General features: G+C 35.8%; 1 protein-coding gene across 3 annotated transcripts in view; it reads left to right on the top strand.

Annotated features, from left to right (window-relative positions):
* Ttll7 (tubulin tyrosine ligase like 7) overlaps positions 1-23,475 on the top strand; it is a 160,276-nt gene that overhangs the window by 125,719 nt on the left and 11,082 nt on the right. For 2 of the 3 annotated variants that reach the window (XM_013070924.3, XM_004841381.4), the window contains exons 18-20: positions 4,147-4,227; positions 16,840-17,000; positions 19,197-19,370. In XM_013070924.3, the coding sequence (XP_012926378.2) occupies positions 4,147-4,227; positions 16,840-17,000; positions 19,197-19,370 (416 nt within the window). Of the gene's footprint in view, positions 1-4,146; positions 4,228-16,839; positions 17,001-19,196; positions 19,371-19,694; positions 19,809-23,475 lie in introns of all 3 variants that reach the window. The other variant, XR_001183229.3, reaches the window with a different exon arrangement.

The raw sequence follows: 23,475 nt of genomic DNA, 5'->3' as shown, positions 1-23,475 counted from the left end.
AATTGCATTGAATCTATATAGCAGTTTTGGAAGTATGGCCATTTTCACTATATTAATCCTTCCTACCCAGGAGCAGGGGATATCTGTCCATTTTCTGATATCATCTTCAATCTCTCTTTTCAGAGTGTCATGGTTTTCAGAGAAGAAGTCTTTGATTTCTTTCGTTAGGTTGATTCCTAGGTATTTTAGTTTTTTGGATGCTATTGTGAAAGGAATTGTTTGCCCTATTTCTCTCTCAGTGAGTCTGTCATTGGTGTAGAGGAAAGCTATTGATTTTTGTGTGTTGACCTTGTAACCAGCTACTTAACTGAATTTGGTTATTAAGTCTAGAAGACTTTTGGTGAAGTTCCTGGGGTCTTCTATATAGAGTATCATGTCATCTGCAAATAATGACAATTTGACTTCTTCATTTCCTATCTTTATTCCTTTTATTTCTTTCTCTTGTCTAATTGCCATGGCCAATGTTTCCAGAACTGTATTGAACAAGAGTGGTAATAGTGGACATCCTTGTCTTGTTCCTGATTTTAGTGTGAAGGATTTCAGTTTTTGACTATTTAGTATGTTATTGGCTGTTGGTTTTTCATAGATGGCTTCTATCAGTTTGAGGCAGAGACCATCTATTCCAATTTTTTCCAGGGTTTTTATCATAAATGCATGTTGGATTTTGTCAAATGCTTTTTCTGCGTCTATGGTGATAATCATATTGTTTTTGTCCTTGGCTCTATTGATATAGTGTATTACATTGATTGATTTGTGTGTATTGAACCATCCCTGCATCCCTGGGATGAATCCCACTTGATCAGGGTGTATGTTCTTCTTGATGATCTTCTACATTCTGTTTGCCAGTATCTTATTAAGGGTTTTTGCATCTATGTTCATTAGTGAGATTGGCCTATAGTTCTCCTTTTCGGTTGGGTCTTTTTCTGCTTTGGGGATCAAGGTGATGCTTGCTTCCAGGAGTGAATTTGAGAGTATTACTTCCCTTTCAATTTCACTGAAGAATTTAAACAGTGGTGGCAGCAGTTCCTCTCTAAATGTCTTGTAGAATTCAGCAGTGAAGCCATCAGGGCCCGGGCTTTTCTTAGTTGATAAGTTTTTAATTATGTTTTCAATTTCATTGGTTGAAAGAATTTTTAGGTTGTTCAGAATTTTTAGGTCTTCTTCATTCAACTTTGGTAATTCATGTGTATCTAGGAATCCATCCATTTCTTCTGTGTTGTCCATCTTATTGGCGTATAGGTTCTGGAAGTAGGTATTGATGATCCTCTGGATTTCTGCTGGTTCTGTTGTCATTTCACCCTTTTCATTCCTAATTGCATGGATTTGGGCCTTTTCTTTCCTTTTTCTGATAAGGTTGGCTAAGAGTTTGTCAATTTTGTTGATTCTTTCGAAGAACCAACTCTTGGCTTCATTGATTTTTTTTGTATCATTCTCTTAGTCTCCACTGCATTGATTTCTCCTCTGATCTTTATAATTTCCTCCCTTGTATGAGCTTTGGGTTTGTCCTGCTCTTCTTTTTCTAGAAGCTTGAGGTTCAGCATCAGGTTGTTTAATTGGGCTCGTTCTGTTTTCCTAATATGCGTATTCACTGCTATAAATTTCCCTCGTAAGACTGCTTTCATTGTGTCCCATAGATTCCGATATGTTGTATTGTCATTGTCATTTAATTGAAGGAACTGTCTGATTTCTTCTTTAATTTCCTCTGTGACCCATTGGTTATTCAGAAGTGTGTTGTTCAATTTCCACGTGTTTATGAAATCTTTTGAGTTTCTTTTGCTATGGATCTCCAATTTCATCGCACTATGGTCTGATAATATACAGGGGATAACTTCAGTTCCTTTGCACTTACTCAAACATGTTCTATGTGTGAGTATGTGGTCTATTTTGGAGTATGACCCATGTGCAGCTGAGAAGAATGTGTATTCTGATTTTGTGGGGTGGAACACTCTGTAAACATCTGTTAAGTTCATTTGTTCAAGAGTTCGATTGAGTTCTAGTATTTCATTACTTATTTTTTGTCTAGTTGATCTATCTATTTGTGACAGTGGGTGTTGAGGTCCCCCACTACAATTGTATTAGTGCATATATGACTTTTCATGTCCATTAGTATTTGTTTTATATAGTTGGGTGCACTAGTGTTTGGTGCATAGATATTTATGATTGTCATCTCTTCCTCTTGGATTCTTCCCTTTACAAGGATGTAGTGTCCTTCTTCATCTGTCTTAATCAGTGTTGGTTTGAAATCTACTTGATCTGCAAAGAGATTAGCTACTCCTGCTTTTTTTCGGGTTCCTGTCACATGAAGTATTGTTTTCCACCCTTTAACTTTCAGTCTGTGAATTTCCTTTTGAATTAAGTGTATTTCTTATATGCAGCATATTGTTGAATTTTGCTTCTTGACCCATTCTGCCAGTCTATTTCTTTTGATTGGTGAATTGAGACCATTAACATTGATGGTTATGACTGAAACGTATTGACTTGTCATTGCCATGACTTTTTCTTTTCGTTGTGTTTTCCCCCTTTACATTTAATTTCTTGTCATGCCAGATGGATTCATTCTGCTTTGCTTCGTGGGGTTGTGATCCTCAATGTCTGTTCCTAGGATATTGTGTAAAATTCTTTGGAGTGCTGGTTTGGTATTCACGAAGTTCCTAAGGTGCTCTTTGTCATGAAAGTATCTTATTTCTCCATCCATTTTGAAAGATAGTTTTGCAGGGTACATCAGTCTGGGTTGGAGGTTGTTTTCTTTTAGGGCTTGGAATATGTCACTCCAAGATCTTCTTGCCTTGATGGTTTGTGTTGAGAAGTCTGTTGTGATTTTGATGAGCTTTCCTTTGTATGTGATTTGTTTCTTTTCTCTAACTGCTTATAGAACTTTGTTCTTCTCTTGAGTTTCTGGAATCTTAACAATTATATGCCTATGTGTAGATTTTTTTGATCAAGATTATTTGGAGTCCTGTATGCCTCACTTATCTGTATGTCAAGCTCTTTTCCCCTGCTTGGGAAGTTTTCTGCCATCACTTCTGTGAACTTTTTTTTTATGTCATCTGCACGCTTTCCTGTTTCTTCATTGACTCCAGTCAGTCTTATGTTATTCGTCTTTGCATCATGTAGCAGCTGCTGGATTGATTTCTCATGTTCCCTTATAATTTTGAAGCAATTTTTCTTTTCCTGGTCATTAATTGCAATCTTATCTTCTATATATCTGAAATTCTGTCCTCACATTGGCTCATTCTGCTGTGTAGACTTTCAATGGAGTTTTTCATGTCCTGGAAATCTATTTGCATCTGTTTTATGGATTCCATTTGTTTCTTATGTTGGGATTCCATCATGTTCCTGAGCCCCTCTCTAGATTTATTAATCATGTCTTGCACTAGGGGCACAATTTCTCCTGTTATCTGAGAAATTATTTCTGATTTCATTTTTTCCAGATCCCCTTTTGTTGCCAGTTCAGTGGGTCTCGGTGGTTGAGTATCAGAGTGTTCCATCTCATTTCCCTTTGGGGTTGCTGTAGGTGATCTGGAAGTCTGGTTTTGAGACTTATTTACATGTTTTCTCATTTCGACTGGGTGGGGAGGGGCTGTTGGTGCCTGCACGGATTACCTCCTCTGAGCTGGGAGAGGTGGGACAGGGGCCAAGAGCAGTGGTAGGGATGGTGGCCAGGAAGCCCCTTCCTCTGGACCAGGAGCAGTGTGACGGTGGCTCAGAAGCCCCTACCTCTGGGCCAGGAGTGGCAGGACTCAGTACCGTGGTCTGGTGGTCCGGTATCTTCTGCATCTTTCTTGTGTGGAACCAGGTGGCTGTATGGGTGGGGGGGAATGTCCAGTAGATTGTTGCCTGGGTGTGGGCTGATTCAGCATGTTCCCCGCGACATGCGAACTCAGTAGGGTGTGCTCAGACCTCCCTGTCTGCAGTGAGCTGCTCACATTCTTTCTTATGAGGATTGTTATAATGCTTTCATTACACAAATTAGCTACTTAAAATGGTTTTAAGCGGCTTGCCTTTTTTTTAATTTTAGGATTGAACTCAGGTCCTTGCACTTGCGAGGCAGGCGGCAGAACCACTGAGCTAAATCCCCAGCCCTTTATTTATTACTTTTGATGACTATTCTAGATTAAACTTCTTAATGTTTCTCCCTCCAAACAGATCATTGATAACTGGAAACATCATAAAACAAAAGTGGCTTCATATTGGCTCATAAAATTGGACTCTGTAAAACAACGAAAAGTAAGTAATGTTTAAAAACAGTTTTGCCCTTTTGGATTATATACTAAGATTGGTAAGCCAAATCCATAGTCAAACCTTATACATGCACATTTGTTTATTCACTTCCTCTATAAACGTTCACTGAACACTGACTATTTTTTGGATTGTTTTAGATTCTGAGCATAAAAAAGTGAATAAAAATCCATGCTCTCATTGAACTTACATCCTAGTTAAGATGTTTGATAAAAATCTGTAATAGAATGTAAGTACTATAAAGTAGTACTATATGAAGAAAAATAAAGCTGGATAAAAAGAACATTTGAGCAGAGACAAATGAAATAAGGTTAATGTTTTGCTGATACCTGTATATATAATTAAGGCAGAAGGAGGACTAAAAACAAAGATCCAAAAACAATACATCCAAAGTTTTTTCTTCTTCTTGAGGTAGAAATTACTTGATGTGTATATGAAGCATACCAAGGAGACATTTTGTTTATTTATACGATAACTTGTTTTGCTGAATGAGTAATATGGTAGTAGTAAGAGATGAGGTTAAGCAGTTAGGCAGGACTCAGCTTGCAACATTTTAGATTATGAAAGGATTTTAGACTTTATGCTAATGGATTGGAAGCCACTAGAAAATTTTGAGGAGAGTTTCACATTTTTTCCAGTACTGGGGATTGAACCCAAGACCTCATGCATGCTAAGCAAGTACCCTACTACTGAGCTGCATCCCAGCACTCATTTATAATTTCTTTTTATGAAAAATCAAAATTTCATAACCAAGTAATAAGAGAATAACATTAGTTAATACACTATCATTATCTTCAAAGTAGTTATTCAGAGTACGAGACATAGACAAAAAATATTCACTCTTAACAAAGAAGAAACAGATTAATAGCACAAAACTCTTTTCAACAAACTAAGAAATTAGTATAGCAGCAGGATTCATAATAACTAGATCAGAATTCATAATAGCTAGAAACAGCATGCATGTCCATCAACAAATGAATGGATAGGAAAAATATGGTATTTAAACACAATGGAGTACTGCTCTGCATAAAGAAACATAAACTTGAGAAACTCATAGGTAAATGGATGCAACTTTAGAACATGATGTTAAGTGAAATGAATCAGACACACAAGCTTAAATATCACATGGTTCCTTTTATATGAGAAACTAGAAGCAAAATAGAAGATTGATAAATAAGAAGTAGGGAGAAGTTTAAATAATTCCCCAGATTCCTTTCATTTATAATTTTAAAAAACCATTGCTTCTCGGCCTTTTGGCTAAGATCAAGTATAATTTTAAAAAACCAGGTGAACTACCTACTTGAGGGGAGTAGAATTTAGGGAGAGAGATTGTGGCATAATACAATTAGAGACTAACTAAGGTTTTTAGGGTAATTGAGGAAAGAACTAATGGATGTTTAGCTAGTCTGGTAATTGAATGGGTGAATGCTGTAGAAAGTATAAAACAGGCAGGGTTTTTGTTTTATTTTGTTGATTTTGGATATACATACTGGTGAGACATCCAAGTGCAGATGATGAATGAGTAGTTAACGCTTATGAGTGAGTTCATCGCTGAGGTTAGGTACAGAGATAAAAATTTAGGAGTCTTTGAGAATTTAAAGCCATGAACTAGGTGAGATTACCTAGGGAGTAAATGCAGTTAGACGAGAAAAGAGTTTGAAAGACTGGTCTGTGGGGTTCTTCATATCGGTGTACTACTGTCTGTACAAATCAGAGAATGGAGGGGACTCATCCAAGGAGACTGAGAAGGAGGAACCAGTGAGCTATAAAGAAACCTTAAGAACTGTCTGTCCTTGAGGCCTAGTACAGAAAGGGAAAAGTACTCAGCTGTGGTAGATGCTGCTGCTAGGGCTCTGTTGTTTTTTGCCAACATGGAAGTTTGGGGGACCTCAATCCCAACAAACTCAGAGAAATGAGTGATAGGTAGTGAAACTTTACCACGGTAGGCTCAATCTATGAAAAGTAGAGAGGGAAAAAAACCATAGCTAGTGAGTTTTCCTATAGAGGGGAAAGGGAAATGTGGTAATTGGAGAGGAATAGGAATATGGACTAGTAGGAAATTTTTTTTCTTATTTTTAAAATGAAGATGTTTTCAGTTTTTGACCTGATCTTGAAGAGAGGAGTAGCACAGGAAAGAGGGATGATAAAGGAGTTCTCAGGTAAACTGGGAGGTTTGTCCTAACCAAGAGCATCTGTTCTCATTGGAGGAAGGGCAAGGTATATGGCAGTGTGGTGGGAAGATCTGAAGGTCTTTCTCTGGTGGGAGATTCAGGAGCGAGTAACAGTGGTCATGAAGAGTGGACAAGGGAGTTCCCAGAACCCCAAGGGGGCTGTCCAATGCCCTGGAACCTTATTTTTTAGAGATGTGCTATTAAAGTGGCCTTAGTGAAGTTGTTATGTTACTTTAGTAATACAAGCTATCATTTAGCCTTCCTAGGATTTATTGTTAATGAGATAAATCTTGGCATCTATCAGACTGTGACTTTCAGATTACATATTCAAAGTAAACTGAATGCACTATTGTGTATTAGCGAACTCAGCAGATATTTAGTGTCCTGCCATGTGCAAATAAAGTGCCACTGCTGAGCAAGGTGTATGCAACTTGGTAACAGAAATTGATTGCAAAACACATGGCAAGTCCTGAGTAAATGTTTGCCCAGTTATTAACTCTGGCCTTGACTGATCAAAGTAAGGACATTTTATTAGAATTGGGACCCTGAATTTTCTCAAGTCCATGCTGTTTTTATAATCTAGAAGCAAGAAGAGTATAGGTAAATTGCCAAATAAAACAAATTGAGAATCCAGAATAGACTACATTGTTTTAAAGATATTGATACATGATAAGTATGGCATTTCAAGTCATTTAGAAAAGAAGGTATTTCCAGTAAGTGATACTGAACAATGGATTGTCTGTTTATAAAAAGTTAAGTTGGAACTTATTTCTCAACATATATGAAAATAAATTCCATACACATTACAGTTTAAAATTATCAAAGATTTTTTTAAATTAGGGAAAAGTATGTTTATAATCTTAGAGTGAGGAAAAAACATCTTAGGAAAGACCTGAAACCTAGAAGGCTTAAAGGAAGAGATTGACGGGCTCGATTATACAAGAACCTATGAGTGACAAAAGAAATCTTAAATCAAGTTACAAGCAGAGATGATGAGGGAAATAGGGCAGGTGGGGAGGTGGTTTGAGGGAGACAGACATTTGTTGCACATAAAATGAAAAGTAATTCCAGTAAACCTATACTTTCTACAATCAATCAGCAAAAGACAAACTAGCCTATAAATATTAATAAAATAGCAAAGCATATTAAAAAGCCATGAAAGGACAACTTATGGGTCTTCAAATACCCAATTAACATGTAAATAGATCCTTGGTTTCACTAATGATGGAGCAAAAGCAAGTAAAAACCATCATATTGGCAAAAATTAATACAACAGATAATATCTAGGGATGGGAAGATTATGGATTACAGGGCCTTTCCTGTACTATTAGAGGCTGAATACATCGGTGTACCTCCTCAGAAAGGTAATTCGCAGTACCCATTAAAATTACAGATGTTCACAGCCTTATGACTCAGCAAACATCTCTTCTAGCATTCTGTCCCACAGAATTATAGCCTGAATGTATAAAAGATTTCTGTACATGAGCATTCATTGCAGTGGTATTTATGAAAGCAAAACACTCGAAACTACTTAAACATCTCTCAGTAGATTTATGGTTAAGTAAATTTTAGCACATCCATATAATTTGGTTGCATTCAATTGAATACTGTCCCGGAATTGTAGATCTTAACCTAAGGTATAGCACAAGACTATGGCTTGTTACCTACGCAAAAAAGATACATAAAACTTCACTAGCCATGAATGAATTAAAAGCAAGAAATAGCTGCCAAATAGTCTCTGGAAGGTGGTGAATCCATCTGTTCTCTGGTGTCCCTTTTCAGATAGCTGGATGCATTTGGGGTTCAGAATAACAAGTAGCAACTATATGTGATCCATCTTAGTACAGAGGGAGCCTTTCAGATTTGGAGGCCCTTTCATTTTTATTCTTTATTAGTCTGTGTGACTGACATCCATTCCTCAGTTCGGTAAAGTATAAATTCTAGTTTTATTAACTATGAGCTCTGTCTCAGAACTTTTTGAGGATAGAAATGTTCTGTATCTCTGGTGTCCAGTACAGTAGTACTAGCCACATGGGGCTACTGAACACTTGAAATGTGGCTATTGTTACTGAAAAACTAGATTTTCAATTGACATGTGATTAATTAAAATTTAAATTTGGAGAGCCAACTGTGTTTAGCGCTTGTACATTTGACCATTTGGATCTACACAGAGCGGGTACAGTCTTCTAAAACTGGAGAACAGAAATTTCCCACTTATCTTCCTGCTTATAAGGTTTGTGAGAATTTCCATAAGATAAGCATTGCTGTGGGCATCTCAAAAAAACAGCACCTCTGTTAACTCTCACTTCCATACCATCCTTAAAAGATATCAGGATATTAAGCAAGTGATACATATGTATGTGTACTAGTCTAGATTTATTGAGCTGGGGAAGAAGAAACATTGGCGTCCTTTTTTGTGTGTATTTCTATATATATTTTTTCAAATTAGAATAATCCTTTTAAAAATGAGATACTCATGACGGGGAGACATGGGTGTCTCTGGAAAGGGGCTGGTGAAGTAAGAGGGATGGAATTTGGCTTTATGTTCCCAGCCATAATCTCATGTTGAGGTAGGAGGAAGGCAAAGAGGCAAAGAGTATCTCTCCTGGCCCCAAGACCTTTCCCTGGCCTTCCGGCCTAGAATTCCTTCTTCCCACTCCCATATGCCACTCTTCTGGAAGGTCCCCTTCCACCCTATTTGTAAAGCCTGTCTAGATCTTCCACAATAGGATGTTATCTTTTCCTATTTGAATCTTCATGGCACTTTGTACATAATTGTACTTGTGATCTACTTGGAGAGATTTATAGATTTCCTCCTTGCTTTTAAAACCGAGGAGTGGGTCTTACTTGTAGCCACTTATAGCAGTGGTGGTGAACCCATGGCACATGTGTTATTTGTTTGTCTTTTAAGACAAAAGATGTTAATACATGAATTGTTTTTTCTAAAATAATACCTCATTATTTAGGTTTAATTGCAGTATTGGCACTTCATGATAAATAAGTGGGTTTTGGGTTGCAATTTGAGCACTCAGTCTCAAAAAGGTTCACCATCACTGTCAAGGCTGAGCCTCCCCAGGGCACTTGGAGAGGGGTACACACATCTGTACATCATGAGTGAGTTAATTCTTCAATAAAGAATAGGACGTGGAGCCAATCATCAGTAAAAGGGCTTTGAGCCTAATCAGAAGTGGTACCCCACAATGTTTTAAGGTTGCTATGCTCAATTAGCTTTCTAAGTTTAGAGTACACTTAAATGTTTGCTTATAAATTTACTAGCAAGTACATATGCCAATGTATCTACTTCTCCCATGCTGATTTACTCTAAGAATATTTGGGTAATCTTTTCTTCTGATCCTAGATGTGAAATCGCATGTGTTAATCATACACTTCTATATTAATAGAATGGTAGTACTAATGTGAAGATCAGGTTGTTTATTTATAATTTATACATCCTGTTACTCTTTCTTGGAGCTGTTTTGCTTCTTCCTTTGGCATAAATCAAAGGTATTGTTATTTCCTTTGGGTTTGTAGAAAGTAACAAGATGTTCCATCTCCAGTACAAAGCTTGCTATTGTTCCAGTTTTCACTAATCAGTTACCATCTGTCTGAGTTACTTTTCTCCTTGCTGAGACAAAATACCAGACACCCACAAGTTAAAGGAGGAAGGGTTTAGTTTAGCTCAGTTTGTAGAGTTTCCAGTTCATAGTCTACTTCCTCTAAGGCAGGGTGGCATGGCAGAGGGGCATCGCAGAAGAGAAACAGTTCATGGCAAAGCAGGAAGCAGCAAGCAACTACCGACTGCAAGTGTGCCTTTCTTCTTTCCCTTTATATGCTATTCAGGCTATAAGCCTATTGATTGGTGCCACCCACACCCAGGGTAGGTCTTTCATTATCCACACCCAGATCTATGCTAATTCCAGTCAGTGGACTAATTTAGTAACCACACATCCTTCATTCCAGTATCGAATGCTCTGGATCCAGCCAGCTCCAAATGCCCCACCTATGAGCACATGAGGCTTTGGGGGACATCTAGATACAAGCCATAACACCATTATTCTACATACGCAATTTAATATAAAGTTCTGTTTTTTGGCAGAAGAATTCATATCTTGCATTTTGGTCCTCAGAGGATGAAAAGGGTCTCTTACCTAGAGCAAGTTCATCTTGTGAGGAGACCCTGAAAGTGGCTGAGGAAAGCTACATGTCTGGCTGTGAGCAGAAGTGGAGACCCAGGATTTCCACATGTGCAACTTATTTGTAGCAGTTTTCCTTGCTGTGGTCATGATTACTGTGATTCCTTTTCTTCCTTCAACCATTTTGATCTTTGAGAGGCTTTTTCCACAACAGACTCTGGTTCCTCGGGTCTACAGTGAAGGGTCAGCACTCCTGGAAAAGGCAGTAAGGATGGCTCTCCTGAGGATCCCTTCCCACATGACATTGTTCCCCACTGAAGGGCCGTGAAGAGTTCCTGTGCAGGAGCAATCATTGGAATATAAGGAGTTCTGAAAGAAAATTCTGTAAAACTTTTCAGTTTTACAGAATTAACTTGACAAAATTTATAGTTCTTTCACCCATATTTACAAAAAGAAGCATAAAACCATATACATTATGAATACAGATTGTCAAGCCAGCCAGCAATGGAGGTACTGAGCTTGCAAGTAACAAAGATGTCTTCTCTCTCTCCCCGTCTCTTTTCTTCTCCTTCCTCCTCCCCTCTTCTTCTCTCCTCCTTTTCCCTCCTTCTGCCTCCCTTCCTCCCTTTTTACCTCCCTCCCTCTTTACCTCCCTCCCTCCTTCCCTTCCTTCATTCCTAACATTTTTTTACTTCCTAATAATATTAAAATGGATTATGTGAGATATTTCAAATTCACCTCAGGCAAAAATAAAAGCATAGAGATATTATGAAAACAATTCTTGGGACAAACTGAAGTGTGTTTAACTGATTTATTTATATGTATTATATATTTAATATGTAAATATTTTTTTCTACCTCTTCTCTACCTCAGCTTTATTTCAGATGAAATCATTGATGAAGTACTCATAGAATGAATGCCTGAAATATTCTTTACCTGAAAATCAGATAGTTCACATAATACTGAGTCAAGGTGCCTTTGAAACAAACAAAACTTGTATATGGTGAAATTAGAGAGGCAGTGTTGACTAGTGGAAAGAGGAAACGGGCTTGCAGTAATGTGGATTTGGGGGTCAATACTGCCTCTACCTCCCTTACCTGAAACAGGTAGTTTCTTAGCATTTCTCTGAGAGTTCACTACTTGTGAAGAGATAACTTCTTGTGAGGGAATAAGACATATAGAAATGTACTCTAGCCTTAGAAGGGGTAAAAAGTAAACTGATTTTTTTTCTTAGTACTAAAGACTCTCATGTCAGAATGTTTGTGTAATGTATTTTGTTTTACTAACTTCTTCATATGCAGAACTATTTTGTATAGAATATGTAGAAATGGGATATAAATATGGCTCATTGGTTTATAACATATTGACCTTTTATTTGACTATCAGGTGAAAATTTGAGCAGTTTCCTTATAAAGCTAGAAAATGCATTCAAGACAACAAAAACATACAAATGTAGATCAGCCGTGGAATGCAGAATTAGATATTATAAAGAGTCACCCATTTAGAAAGCCAAGGACTTAACTAATTTACATTAGACATGGATTAATAAGATCCATCCTTCTTTTGGCTGTGAAAGTAGTCAGTAGTTACTGGGAAGCTTTGCCAGTTTGGTCCTCTAGAAAGCAGACACTGTAAAAGTGAGGGAGATTTTTATGGGAAAACACCCACAAGAGACCCAGAGTGGGGGAGGCAAGAAGAACCTTTGGACTGCAGTGGAGATCTGACACCTGTGAGCAGAAGAGAGGAGGATGGGCAGGAAGAGCCTCACACTTCAGTTAAGCTGAAGTCTTACCTTGGTTAGGCTGATGGGGAGCCCAGAACAAAGTCACCCTGTTAGAGGGAATCATACTGGGAGGAAAGAGGCCTTTACTGGTTTGCCAGCTATGCTCAGGTCTTGACCCTGAGCAGTCTGGTTAGAGCATAAGTGTAGCTTGGATATTATAGTACATCTGGAATAGGAAAACATCAGCTAACTGCACTCTTCAAAGCAGGTGGATTTAAGTGGCATATCTCCATGGTTGCCACAGAGTCTGTGTGTGACTCAATTTAATTTGACAAACATTTATTGGTTGCCAGTTTTGTACAAGAACTATGCTCAGCACTATTGGGGACTTTGAGAGTTCATTTATTTATTTGCTCACTAAACATGCATTCAACAGATATTTTTTGAGGGATTATCATGTCCCAAGCACTACTCCAGGTATAGAATGCACATCTTAATTCCATTTAGAGACTACTTTTGAAATACATATCTCACTTCTTCTGTTCCAGGATGGAGGCTTTTACTGGTTGTGTATTAGTATGTCGTAAAACTTTAAGATTAGAATGTCATACACACAAAGTTTCCCACATGCTTTCCTTTTTTTGTGTTCTTGGAAATAAAAGAATATTATTTTCCTTCACATTTTCTTTAATGGGCATAAAATATAGAGATCAAAGGTATAGGAATTAATTAATCCTGAAAAGGGACCTCACCAGGTGAAAATGGAAATAGTTAATCTTATTTAACGTCATGTTGTGGTAAATCCACACTTGCATAATTTAGCTCTCTGCCAAGAATGCAGTTGCTTTAAACAGTCTATAAGGAATATATGTGAAGTATGAAAATATTGCAGAGCTGGTGGGCTGTGAAGAATGCCAAATTTGCTGAAAAGCTTAGTCTCTGATGTGATATCTAGGCACAAACTAAGATTGGAGGATGAAGAGAAATCAGTAGTTAATGAAGGTGGTACATTATTTGCATTTATTTTAGCATTCTAAGAAATCCTTGTTTATCAACCATTTTTTCTCTACATGGTAATTTCTTTTTAATACCTACTCTTGTTGCTTCTGCCTGCATTTTGATGTTGGCATTTCCCATCTGTTTTTCATTTGGTCTGACATAGATGCTGTTCAGAGCTGTTTGTTTTGCACCAGCAAAGATGCCTTTACCCTATAGCCACGGCTGCTGCATGCATCATTAGTATAGCATGTAGTGATTTTAAGGTTATTTCTAAACCGCCATCACCTCATGCCATTACTTTAATTTAGGACCAACTGTTCAGCCATATGGAGCAGTTTGTCATTCAATATCTGTATGTTCTTGCAAAAATGAATTTGTCTGTGTGTTTTATGCCTTTAAATATCCTACATTTCATATGGAAAAGACAAATCTTTTCATTTTATTAATGTTGTCATTGACTAACTATTCCGTTTATTTTTCCCATGGAGAGTTTAATGTTGAATTGGGATACTTTTCAAAGTCATTATGTAAGGATATGGATACCTGTATTCTATAAGTTAGCCTCACTTGAGTCCACAGGTAAACACAAGGGCACCTTACTGACCATTTATTTTTGTTCACAAATTATTCATTTTTCCACACATTTTTTTCTAACTCAAAAGCCCCAGGAATCTGAAAAAGTATGACTAATAGAACTGACACTAATTTACCTCATCCCAGTCTGACTTCTGTCATGTCTGTTCTCTGCCTTCTTGAAATTATTCAGAGGATGTTTTGCTAAAGATCCAGTCATTGTCTCCCTATCTGCATAGCCTTTTAGACTATAGCAAACTAGTCTAAACCTCATGACCAGGCAGGAGGGGGCGCTTGACCAGCCACACAGTGATTCCACCACTCTCCCAGATATCATTTGTCTAGAGGTCAGTCTAAATCTAACAAGAGACAGTTGGGTCCTCTGCTAGGCTTATGTCGTTGGCATCAGAGAAAACCAGTTGAGGCAATGTTAGGAAGTGGCTAAAGCACAGGTCTGGATATACAGCTGTCCATTTACCAACTTTGCATAATCTTGCACTAGTTACATGAAGTACATCTGAAAAGAAATACCCCCTCATCTCAAATGCTTTAACATTTTAAAGGTGAACAATTATTTTATAATCTAATGTGAAAACCGATTAACATAATGTCGAATTCCCAGTATTAATAACAATTTTCAGTGTCAGTTTTTTATGTAATTCATATTTATTCTTCAGATTTTATGGGAATCTATAAACTTTTTTATTTCCTCCTTGAATTATGACATTTTACCTATTACTGTTCACTAATATATTGACAGAAAGTTGAAAAAAAACTAAAAAAATAAATAATCTAAATTTATCTCTTACTGTCAGCATTGATTCTTGCCTCATGCCAATCATGAGTATGCTTTCTACATTACAAAATATAGTTAAACTAGTAGCCTAAACAAAAATTGTAAAAAGCAAAAGGCATAAATTAATGCCTGATATGCTTATTTTCTTGATATTATTGTGAATAATTCATAGTAAAGTTTAAAAATCTTCCTCTTTATAATTAAGCACCCATTAGCTGCAGTAATGAACTTTTGCAGGACAACGATTTTCAGGATCACAGATTGCATCATCTGTGCTCATTCTAGTCTCCGTACTGACACACCCTTGACCTACTGTGCACTCCGTGTTTCTGCTCCCATCACACAGTAAGGGAGGCTGGAACCAAAAGGGAAGCACTGAAGCTTTATTCTTGTAAACAACAAAGTCATTTTGGAATTTTTTTTTTAATCTGGTAGATTTCTAAACAAACCTTGGCTAGAGTATAACTAATGCCAGTTCTTTAGCATTGATGTTTTAAAGAGAAACAAATTATTTTTTCATCTGTTTTCAATACTTCATGTATGTTCATGTTGAGAGAAATTATATCTTCCCATAAGCTTTTATGTTTGAGAGTCCTTTTTTCTGTTTTCATTTTTCATTCTCATTTTTATAGATAGTTCTCATAATTAGATGTAAAGTAAATATTCTATTTTGATGAACAAAAATTAAAATAACTGTATTTGTTGATATATGATTTTTTTCAAGAATTTTGTTGAAAATACCTGCATTACATAAGAATCAAATACATGTGATTGAGATGAAGAAGGTTTTCCCTTAAAGCTTTTTGCACATTTTCCAGGACCTTACTGATTTCAGTTGTCCAGATCACTTACAGTCCTCATTTTATAATAGTTTTTTCTTATTGGTCTGTGTGTGGCCTACTTACTTAGTGCTTTTAAATGTTATATTACCTGTGAACCCAACACTTAAAGCTAAAATCTTGATAATAGCCTAATGGTTCCTTCCATTCCAGGTCTTTGGTCTCAGAGAACTATTTCTTAGAATTCATTTCTTTCGAATTCAGTATTTATCAGTCCTTGAGTTTCTTTCTTTATACTTTTCAGTTGTATCTATTTTCTCCAAAATATTCTTATAATTTAGTCATCTTCTATTAAAGAGCATCATCATACTGTATGTAATTTCTTATATGTATTTTTTAGCTTATCATATATTACCAAGAATCTCAGCATTAGATGTCATCTTTTGTTCATTCTGACTACTGTGTAATTGAAGGGAGCGATTATGCCACTGTTTATCCAACTTCTGTTCTTGTAGAGTTAGGTTGTTTCTAGGTGCTAACAATTGTGAATAGCTTTATGAACAGTCTTGTACATGCTTTCTGTTGTTACTATGGAGAAATTCTCTCAGGACTAAAGTTGTTGGGATGTATGATATATGAATTTTCAAATTCAGCAGATAATGTCAAATAGTTTTCCAGAGTGAGTGTACCAATTTGTAATCACAACAACATCTAAGAGACCCTGTAGAACAATATCCTCTCTAATGCTTGGTATTATACTTTCAATTTTTGTCATTTAGATGAGTGTGAAATGATATCTTACATATAGTCTTAATTTTTCTTTGTTTATTGGGCATATTTATTCTCTTTTGTGAAATGCCTTTTTGCCTGTTTTTCCCCTGAAATGTTTATATCAGTAATATGCTAGAGATTCTTTATGTATCCCTGATGTTAATCTTTGGTTGGTTGTACATGTTTTGAATGTATTTTCCCTGTTTGTAAGGTGGTGTTGAATTTCTTTAAGATATTTTTAATGAACAGAAGTTCTTAATTTTAACATAATCAAAATCTATTAATCTTTTATAGTGTATACTTTTTGTGACTTCAGTAATCTTTTGTCCATACTTTCTATTAACAAATTTAATGGTTTATTATTTTAGCACTTAAGATATTAATCCCACTAGAATTTACTTTTATTAATTGAATGAAATAAGAATTAAACTTCCATTTTTTCGTAAAGACTAATTTTTTAATCTCCAGTTTTGAACATTCTGTTCTTCAGTGGTATCACTTGTCACCTTTGTCATATACCAAAGTTTCATAAGTGCATGGCTCTGTTTCCAGACATTTTATTCTATGCTGTTGTTCAGTCTCTGTGTATATGGGGGTGTGTGCACATGTGTGTATATTCATACCTAGATTTTAAGTATTTTGGTTTTTCTACCAGGTTTTGGACATAGTAAAAACAAGTATCCGTTCAGTTCTTCCACGTATCTGGAAGGTACCTGATGTTGAAGAAGTAAACTTATATCGGATTTTCAACCGGGTTTTTAATCGCTTACTCTGGAGTCATGGCCAAGGACTATGGAATTGTTTCTGTGATTCAGGGTAGGTTCTATGTCATCTTTTATTATTGTAATTTTAAATATTTTACTATTTAGCTGTGTAGGTGACCCAATAAATGATGTAATTTCTTTAATAATGTTTTAAAATGTGCATTTTACTGCATGTAATTGTTAGTACTCAACTCTAATTTATATCAATTAAGCTGATTTAGATAAGATGATTAATATGAGCACAACACCTTGTAACTAATTTGAATTCAGTGGAGAGAAAGTATTCTTAATTAATGAGAAAATTTCAATTATAAACCAATATCTTGCAGGTTATATGACTGTTTCCTTTATGTAGCAGACTTTTAAAATCATAGCTGGATTCTTCTTCTTCTCCAAAGTTCCGTGCTGCCAAAGCTGCTGTGAGACATTGTCATTCTGTCCCCAAGATGTCTAAAACTAAACATTCTAATGTCCTTTTATTCAGAAATGGCTTCTCTTCTTATCTTTCCTTAATCCTAGTGTTGCTCTTCCGGTCATACCGGCTTGGAATATTTCTGAGGCATTTGCATCTTTCTCCTCAGTACTGTCTTTATTTAATAATTTACTAAGTCCTATTAGTTTGGGGGTCACATGCCCACTGTGGCTACTCTAAACTGTTTTTCATTCATTCTTTTCATAATTACCAAATATTTATTATTGTGTTAGATATTTTTGGAAATACAAAGTTGAATCTGATATAGCTTCTGGCCTCTGCAGAAACTTAGAAGTGATACTGGTTAAATGTATTACTTAATACTTTGTGCCAGGCATTGTTTACCACTATACATGTATGAGGTGATTTAATCCTCATAACATCACTGTGAGTCAGGTTGTATACCATCTCCCTCTTATGGATAAGGAATCTAGCATACAGGTACGCACTAAGGACCTGGAGGAACTGGGATTTGAATGCAGTTAACTTTGATCCCAAAGTTCATGCTCTTAACCAATATGTTCTGATGTCTTTAATGGACAAAATGTGATATCCACAGAAATAATCATTTTAAAAAGAGGAACAGAGAAAGTATGATAGAATTTCAGGCAAGAGAAGAGCTTGGTAGAAGGGCTAAGTGAAATGAAAAGATTTCTAGGCATTTCTGCCTCCCTTATGTATCTTACTGTTAGGGTCATTTCCTAAACTCCCTTATTTATCATCACAATCTAAATTTATTTATTTCAATTAACTCATTTGAATCTTGCACCTTGAGAAAACTTGTCATTCACTGATAAGATGCTGTCCTTTGGGGATCATGTTTCTCCCGAAAAAGTAAACAACAATGCTTCTAGTAAAAATACCTTCCTGAGTGTCGAGAGCATTTTATAAAATTCAGATATATCAAATATCCACAAATGTTTGAAAGTGGAGCCTTTGAATTTCCTATTGGAAAATATTTTTTTTAGGAAAATATTTTCCTTTATATTTTTTCTTTCTGAAAATCTGCTCTTTTCTCTCTGAGGATTACGTGAATTGGTTTATGTAAAATGAGACTTGAGCCAAGCCCGAAACTACTTTCCCCTCAGAGCTTGAAAAGAATTTCATTTACACTAAGCAATAAGTCTCATTCACATTCATTCTCGTTCTCATTCTGTCTGTCTCTGTATGACTCTGTCTGTGTCTCTCTCTCTCCCACTCTCTCTCTCTCCCTTGCTCCCCTCCTCCTTCACCCTCTCCTACTGCCCCCCTTCTTCTCACGCCCTAAAATGGTGAGGTGCTTCCTCATTTCAGCCATGATGGTAAACTTAGGAACTGTTAATACATAGATACACAGGCATGCAATTCAGGTTTATGGAGGAAGTATGTGCTACTACCTTCTCTAGAATAACTAAGGACACTTAGGAAGGAAGGACACTGACTTTGGGATTGCAGTAGGTCAGTACTTACTGAGAGGACATGACTTGTAGAGGACAAAGCCAGTGCTCAGGAATATCATGCACACAATTACATCTGAGAGTGTTTTGAAAGGGATGGTCATAATCAAGGGATTTACCCAAATTCTCCTAGTGCAAAGAGGTCACAAACTAAACTGCAGTACATTATTTGTGTTCAGGTAAAATCATTTGCATGTATTACATACTTTTAAATCATCCACAGTGACTACAGATAGGTGAGACCATTTCCATCTTCATCAGTTTGTTGCTAGGTAAGTGATACAGCTGGTTGGCATTTTTAACAGCAAACATGAAGTCCTGTCTGTTTCCATGCCAACAGATCCTCGTGGGAGAGCATATTCAGTAAAACCCCGGAGGTGGTGACTCCTTTGCAGCTCCAGTGTTGCCAGCGCCTGGTTGAGCTTTGTAAACAGTGCCTGCTAGTGGTGTACAAATATGCAACTGACTCCAGAGGATCCCTCTTGGGCCCTGGTCCTGACTGGGGTAACTCCAGGTACTTTTTACATTCTCTAGCCTCTGAGAACTTGATATAAAGTAATGCCACGGCACAATTTGAAATTGAGTGTCTCTGTTTACTTATCTAGCTAGGGGAAATCTAAAGACTGAAAATACATACATGTTATGATGTACAAAATATTTTCCATTTGCACAATCTTTACCTTTAAGGAACTGAATGAGGACAGCAGTCACAAACCTGAAGGTGACAAAAATATTGTACATGGAAATGAGCTTATTTGGTTTATATGCTTTTACTTTCAAAAATTCAATAAGCACATCCAACGATGTGGTAATAAATTTAGCTTTTGTTCCCCAATAGGGATATTTCAGCATTTATCCTTGAGCCTACTACAACTGGGAGGATGCCTTTGCTTTAATTTTATTGTGCAGTGAGCCTCTGCAACTTCCTCATCACCAAACCGATCTGGAAGAGGTGAAGATTTTGTCAAATTCTCTTTCAAAATTGAGTTTCATGAATGTTATCCATTTAAAGTAGGTAGTTTTCCAAAAGTCTGAGAAACAATACTGCTTTTAAGCTGCAAAAATATGCAGAGTAAATAAGTACATTTTCACTTCTTCAAAACAATCCTGTTTCCTGTTAGAAACAAAGATGAATAAGTAACTTTTGTTTTATCAGGTATAAATTATATTACTCAAGATAGAAGAAAGTAGACCCCTGACTCTGAAAAGCTAGATGATAGTCAGAAAAAAGTAAATAATTGTATAAGCAGTAAGGAAAATGGAAACAGTAAAGCTTGGATTCTCTTTTTGAAACAGCTAAAAATGTATTTATTTAAAAAATCCCAAGGAAGGTAATAAAGTCATTTCCTACAGAAGTGACCTACAACAGCAAAATGGCGCAGACTATTTTTCACCAGAAGTAGCTAGAGAGATAATTTAAATTTTTGTCTTAGATTCTGTTATTGTACCTTTGTAGGACCTTTAACCTGTTTTAACTCTTCTGCAAATAGCAACTGATTGATCACAACCATGTTATAGGTAAAGTTAACCATTAATATTTAAATTTATAAATATCAAAGTTACATAGTTTTATTGATTTGACTGAAGCGAATTATTGAATGAAACTATCATTAATAGTGTCATGTGATTTAAAAGAATGATGGAAGTTTTTAGACATTACAGTCTATAAATGAAGAGCTTTCTCTTTAAGGATAATACTCTGGGAGCATGATCAGGAAAATGATAAATCCTAGTCTAGCAAATAATTCATTCAGGCTCTTTAATGTCATTCTTGCAATTCCAGATTGCATAGCACAGTTTCTGTTGATGGATGTAGGTTTTGTGGGTAAGCACCCAGAAGGAGCCTTCCTGGTTACTTTGGAGGAAGAAGTTATGCCTTCCAGTTGCTTCAGGCCTTTTTATTGTCTTTCCTCCTGGTGTTCAGGAGAAATATTCCAGACCCTGGTGGTCAGAAGAGATACTCCTGAAGCTAGAATCTTAAGAGTTCTGGAATTCTGATAAGTGCTCAGGATGACCTTACTATTGTGAGTATAAACATTTGAAGTGTCAATAAGTACATCTGAATTCCTGCTCAAGTTCAGAACCCTTTGAAAGAAAAATGCAGGATCAGAAAGATCTCACAAAATGTAGTTTTCTTACTGATGAAAGTTACACTGGGGACATGGTATAGGTGTTAGCCCGATGAGTTTTGAATTTGAATTCCAAATTAAATGTATCCACTCCAAGGCAGAGCTGGACCAACCGAAACTTTCCACTACCATTATTCTATAAAGTCTAATTCCTTTAGTGATGGCAGGAAGGTAAATGACGATGCAGCCTTTCTGTAGAAGCACTGAGCCACAAAGAAAGAAAAGCGGAGCCAAACATTCTGTTTCTGTCTTTTATAACACAGAAATCAGATAATTCAGTTCTGGGAAGAGGCCAGGAAGTTTGTACTAGTAGCGATTCTTTTACATGGAAATGAGTGGGAAATACACATTTCTACCTAATAACTAGGTATAATACTTCGGTCAGTGTCATACTAATTTAAGGGCATAATGTTTTTTCTCTCATAGATACATAAGGAAACCTATGGCATTTTATTCTATATGTAGAAGGTATTTAGTATTTATTAGTAAATTAATTTATTTATGAAGTATGCCTGATAAAATATACATATAAATTTATATTTGTATATAAATATTAATTATGAATAAATAATACATACATATAAATGTACTCAACATACTTATGAGGTATACCTAAAAATTTACGTGGGGAAATATCTTTGCCAATTTAATCTATAAAATTAAATGAGGAAAAAATAGAGTTAACATCAGTCAGATATATGAGCCATGTTTGTCCTGACCAGGGATCTGAGGGATGAAGATGATTTAAAGAGTACCTGGCATTTATTACATGGAAAAGTGTGGTCTTCAACCTTGTAATCTTAGGAAAAAAATAATTTAATAAGTACACATAAAAAGCTATTTCTCAGAGATGGGCTCATGATAACTAAGTAAACATAACTGATATATAAACCTACATGGTCAGTTGGAAACATATCTATCTGTCTATCAAACATATATGTATATGTATAATCTCCAGGATACTAGAGTTTGGGGACCAGCTCAGTATTCCATTGTAGCTAGGCTTACGTGGGAAGGCCTGTAATCTCCCAACTACTTTTTGACCTGGTTTATGCAGTTTCACTTGCCAGTTCTATCAAATATACCAGAGAATGGAAAAAGAGGGGAACTATTTTTCCTTGTTTTATGAGACGACCATGTCTTTGATACCAAAACTTAACCAGGAAATTATTGGCAAAGGAAAATTAATGTTCATTCTCACCCTTAAACAGAAGAAAAAAAAAATCCTAAACCAAATATTAGCAAGCTGAACCCAGAGTTTAAATAAATAATATATCATAACCAACTTCTGCTTATTGCATTAAGGATGCAATAACATTAAAAAGTGATCAGTGTAATTTGCTACATTAATAGAATAAAAGGTCATTTTGAAAGATACAAATAAATCACTTGATAGAATTCAGCATACATTTAAGCTTTAAAAACTGCTTAGCTAGCTTGAAAAAAATTTCACACTCTAATAAAGGATAACTATAAAAATATTACAAGAAACATACCTAAATATTGAATTCTTTTAGCATGAAAAAGAAGACAGATGAGGAACAAGGCAACATTCCCTGTTACCACTTCCATTTAGCATTGTGCTGGAAGTTTTGCTGATTCAAAGAGGAAAATAAAAGAAATAGAAGGCTTTAGGTTTGAAATACAGGACTAAAACTCATTGCCAGTGAACATTATTGTGGTCATACAAATCTAAATAAATCTATAGATTAAATAAATTTAACAATTTTGATGATATCAAAATCAATATAAGAAAATAAATTTCATTTCTGTATAGAAAAATAAACAGCTAGAATATGAAAATTTCAAATTTGACCAACTCTTGTTTTAGCATTTGTAATACAAAAAAGCAGGGAAACAATAGGTAAGATAATCTTGAAACAGAACCATAAAATGGTAGGATTTACTGACTATTGTGTACTATGACTTTTAAGAAATATAAAGATAGTTAATGTAAAATTGGCAAAAGGATAAACAAATGGACTAATGGAACTATTTTGAAAGGCTATAATCCAACACAGGCCTGTCTGCCAACTAGATCTGTGGCAAAAGAAGGTCCAGTTTGTTTGTTTTTAATGAAAAAATGGTCAAAAGTTTGTTCAAACAAATGGTGCTAGAACAATTGGGCTTCTAAATACTGAGAGTTAAAGAAAACTTGATTTTTTCCATTCCATAAACAAAAACCATTTCCTGATGAACTGAATAAATAGACATGAAAAATAAATATTTCAGAATATAGGAGAATATTTTCATGATTTAAAAGATGCAGTAGTTATTAAAGTAGGATTAAAGTGCTAGCCATAAATGAAATGATGGATACATTTGGTTATATTAAAATTAAGAACATATGTCCCATAGCATACCCTATTAAGAGATGAAAAAGCAAGCCAAAGGATGGAGGAAGATATTTGCAACCCATATAATATAAAAAATTGCACATATTATATAAGTATGCCTACAAATTTCTACCAAAAACCCAGACCACTAATA

This window comes from Heterocephalus glaber, unplaced genomic scaffold (genome assembly GCF_053883595.1).
Source record: "Heterocephalus glaber isolate CG9 unplaced genomic scaffold, H.glaber_assembly_v1.0 deba00001442, whole genome shotgun sequence".
Taxonomy (NCBI): Eukaryota; Metazoa; Chordata; class Mammalia; order Rodentia; family Bathyergidae; genus Heterocephalus; species Heterocephalus glaber.
This window is presented reverse-complemented; position numbering and strand designations above follow the sequence as displayed.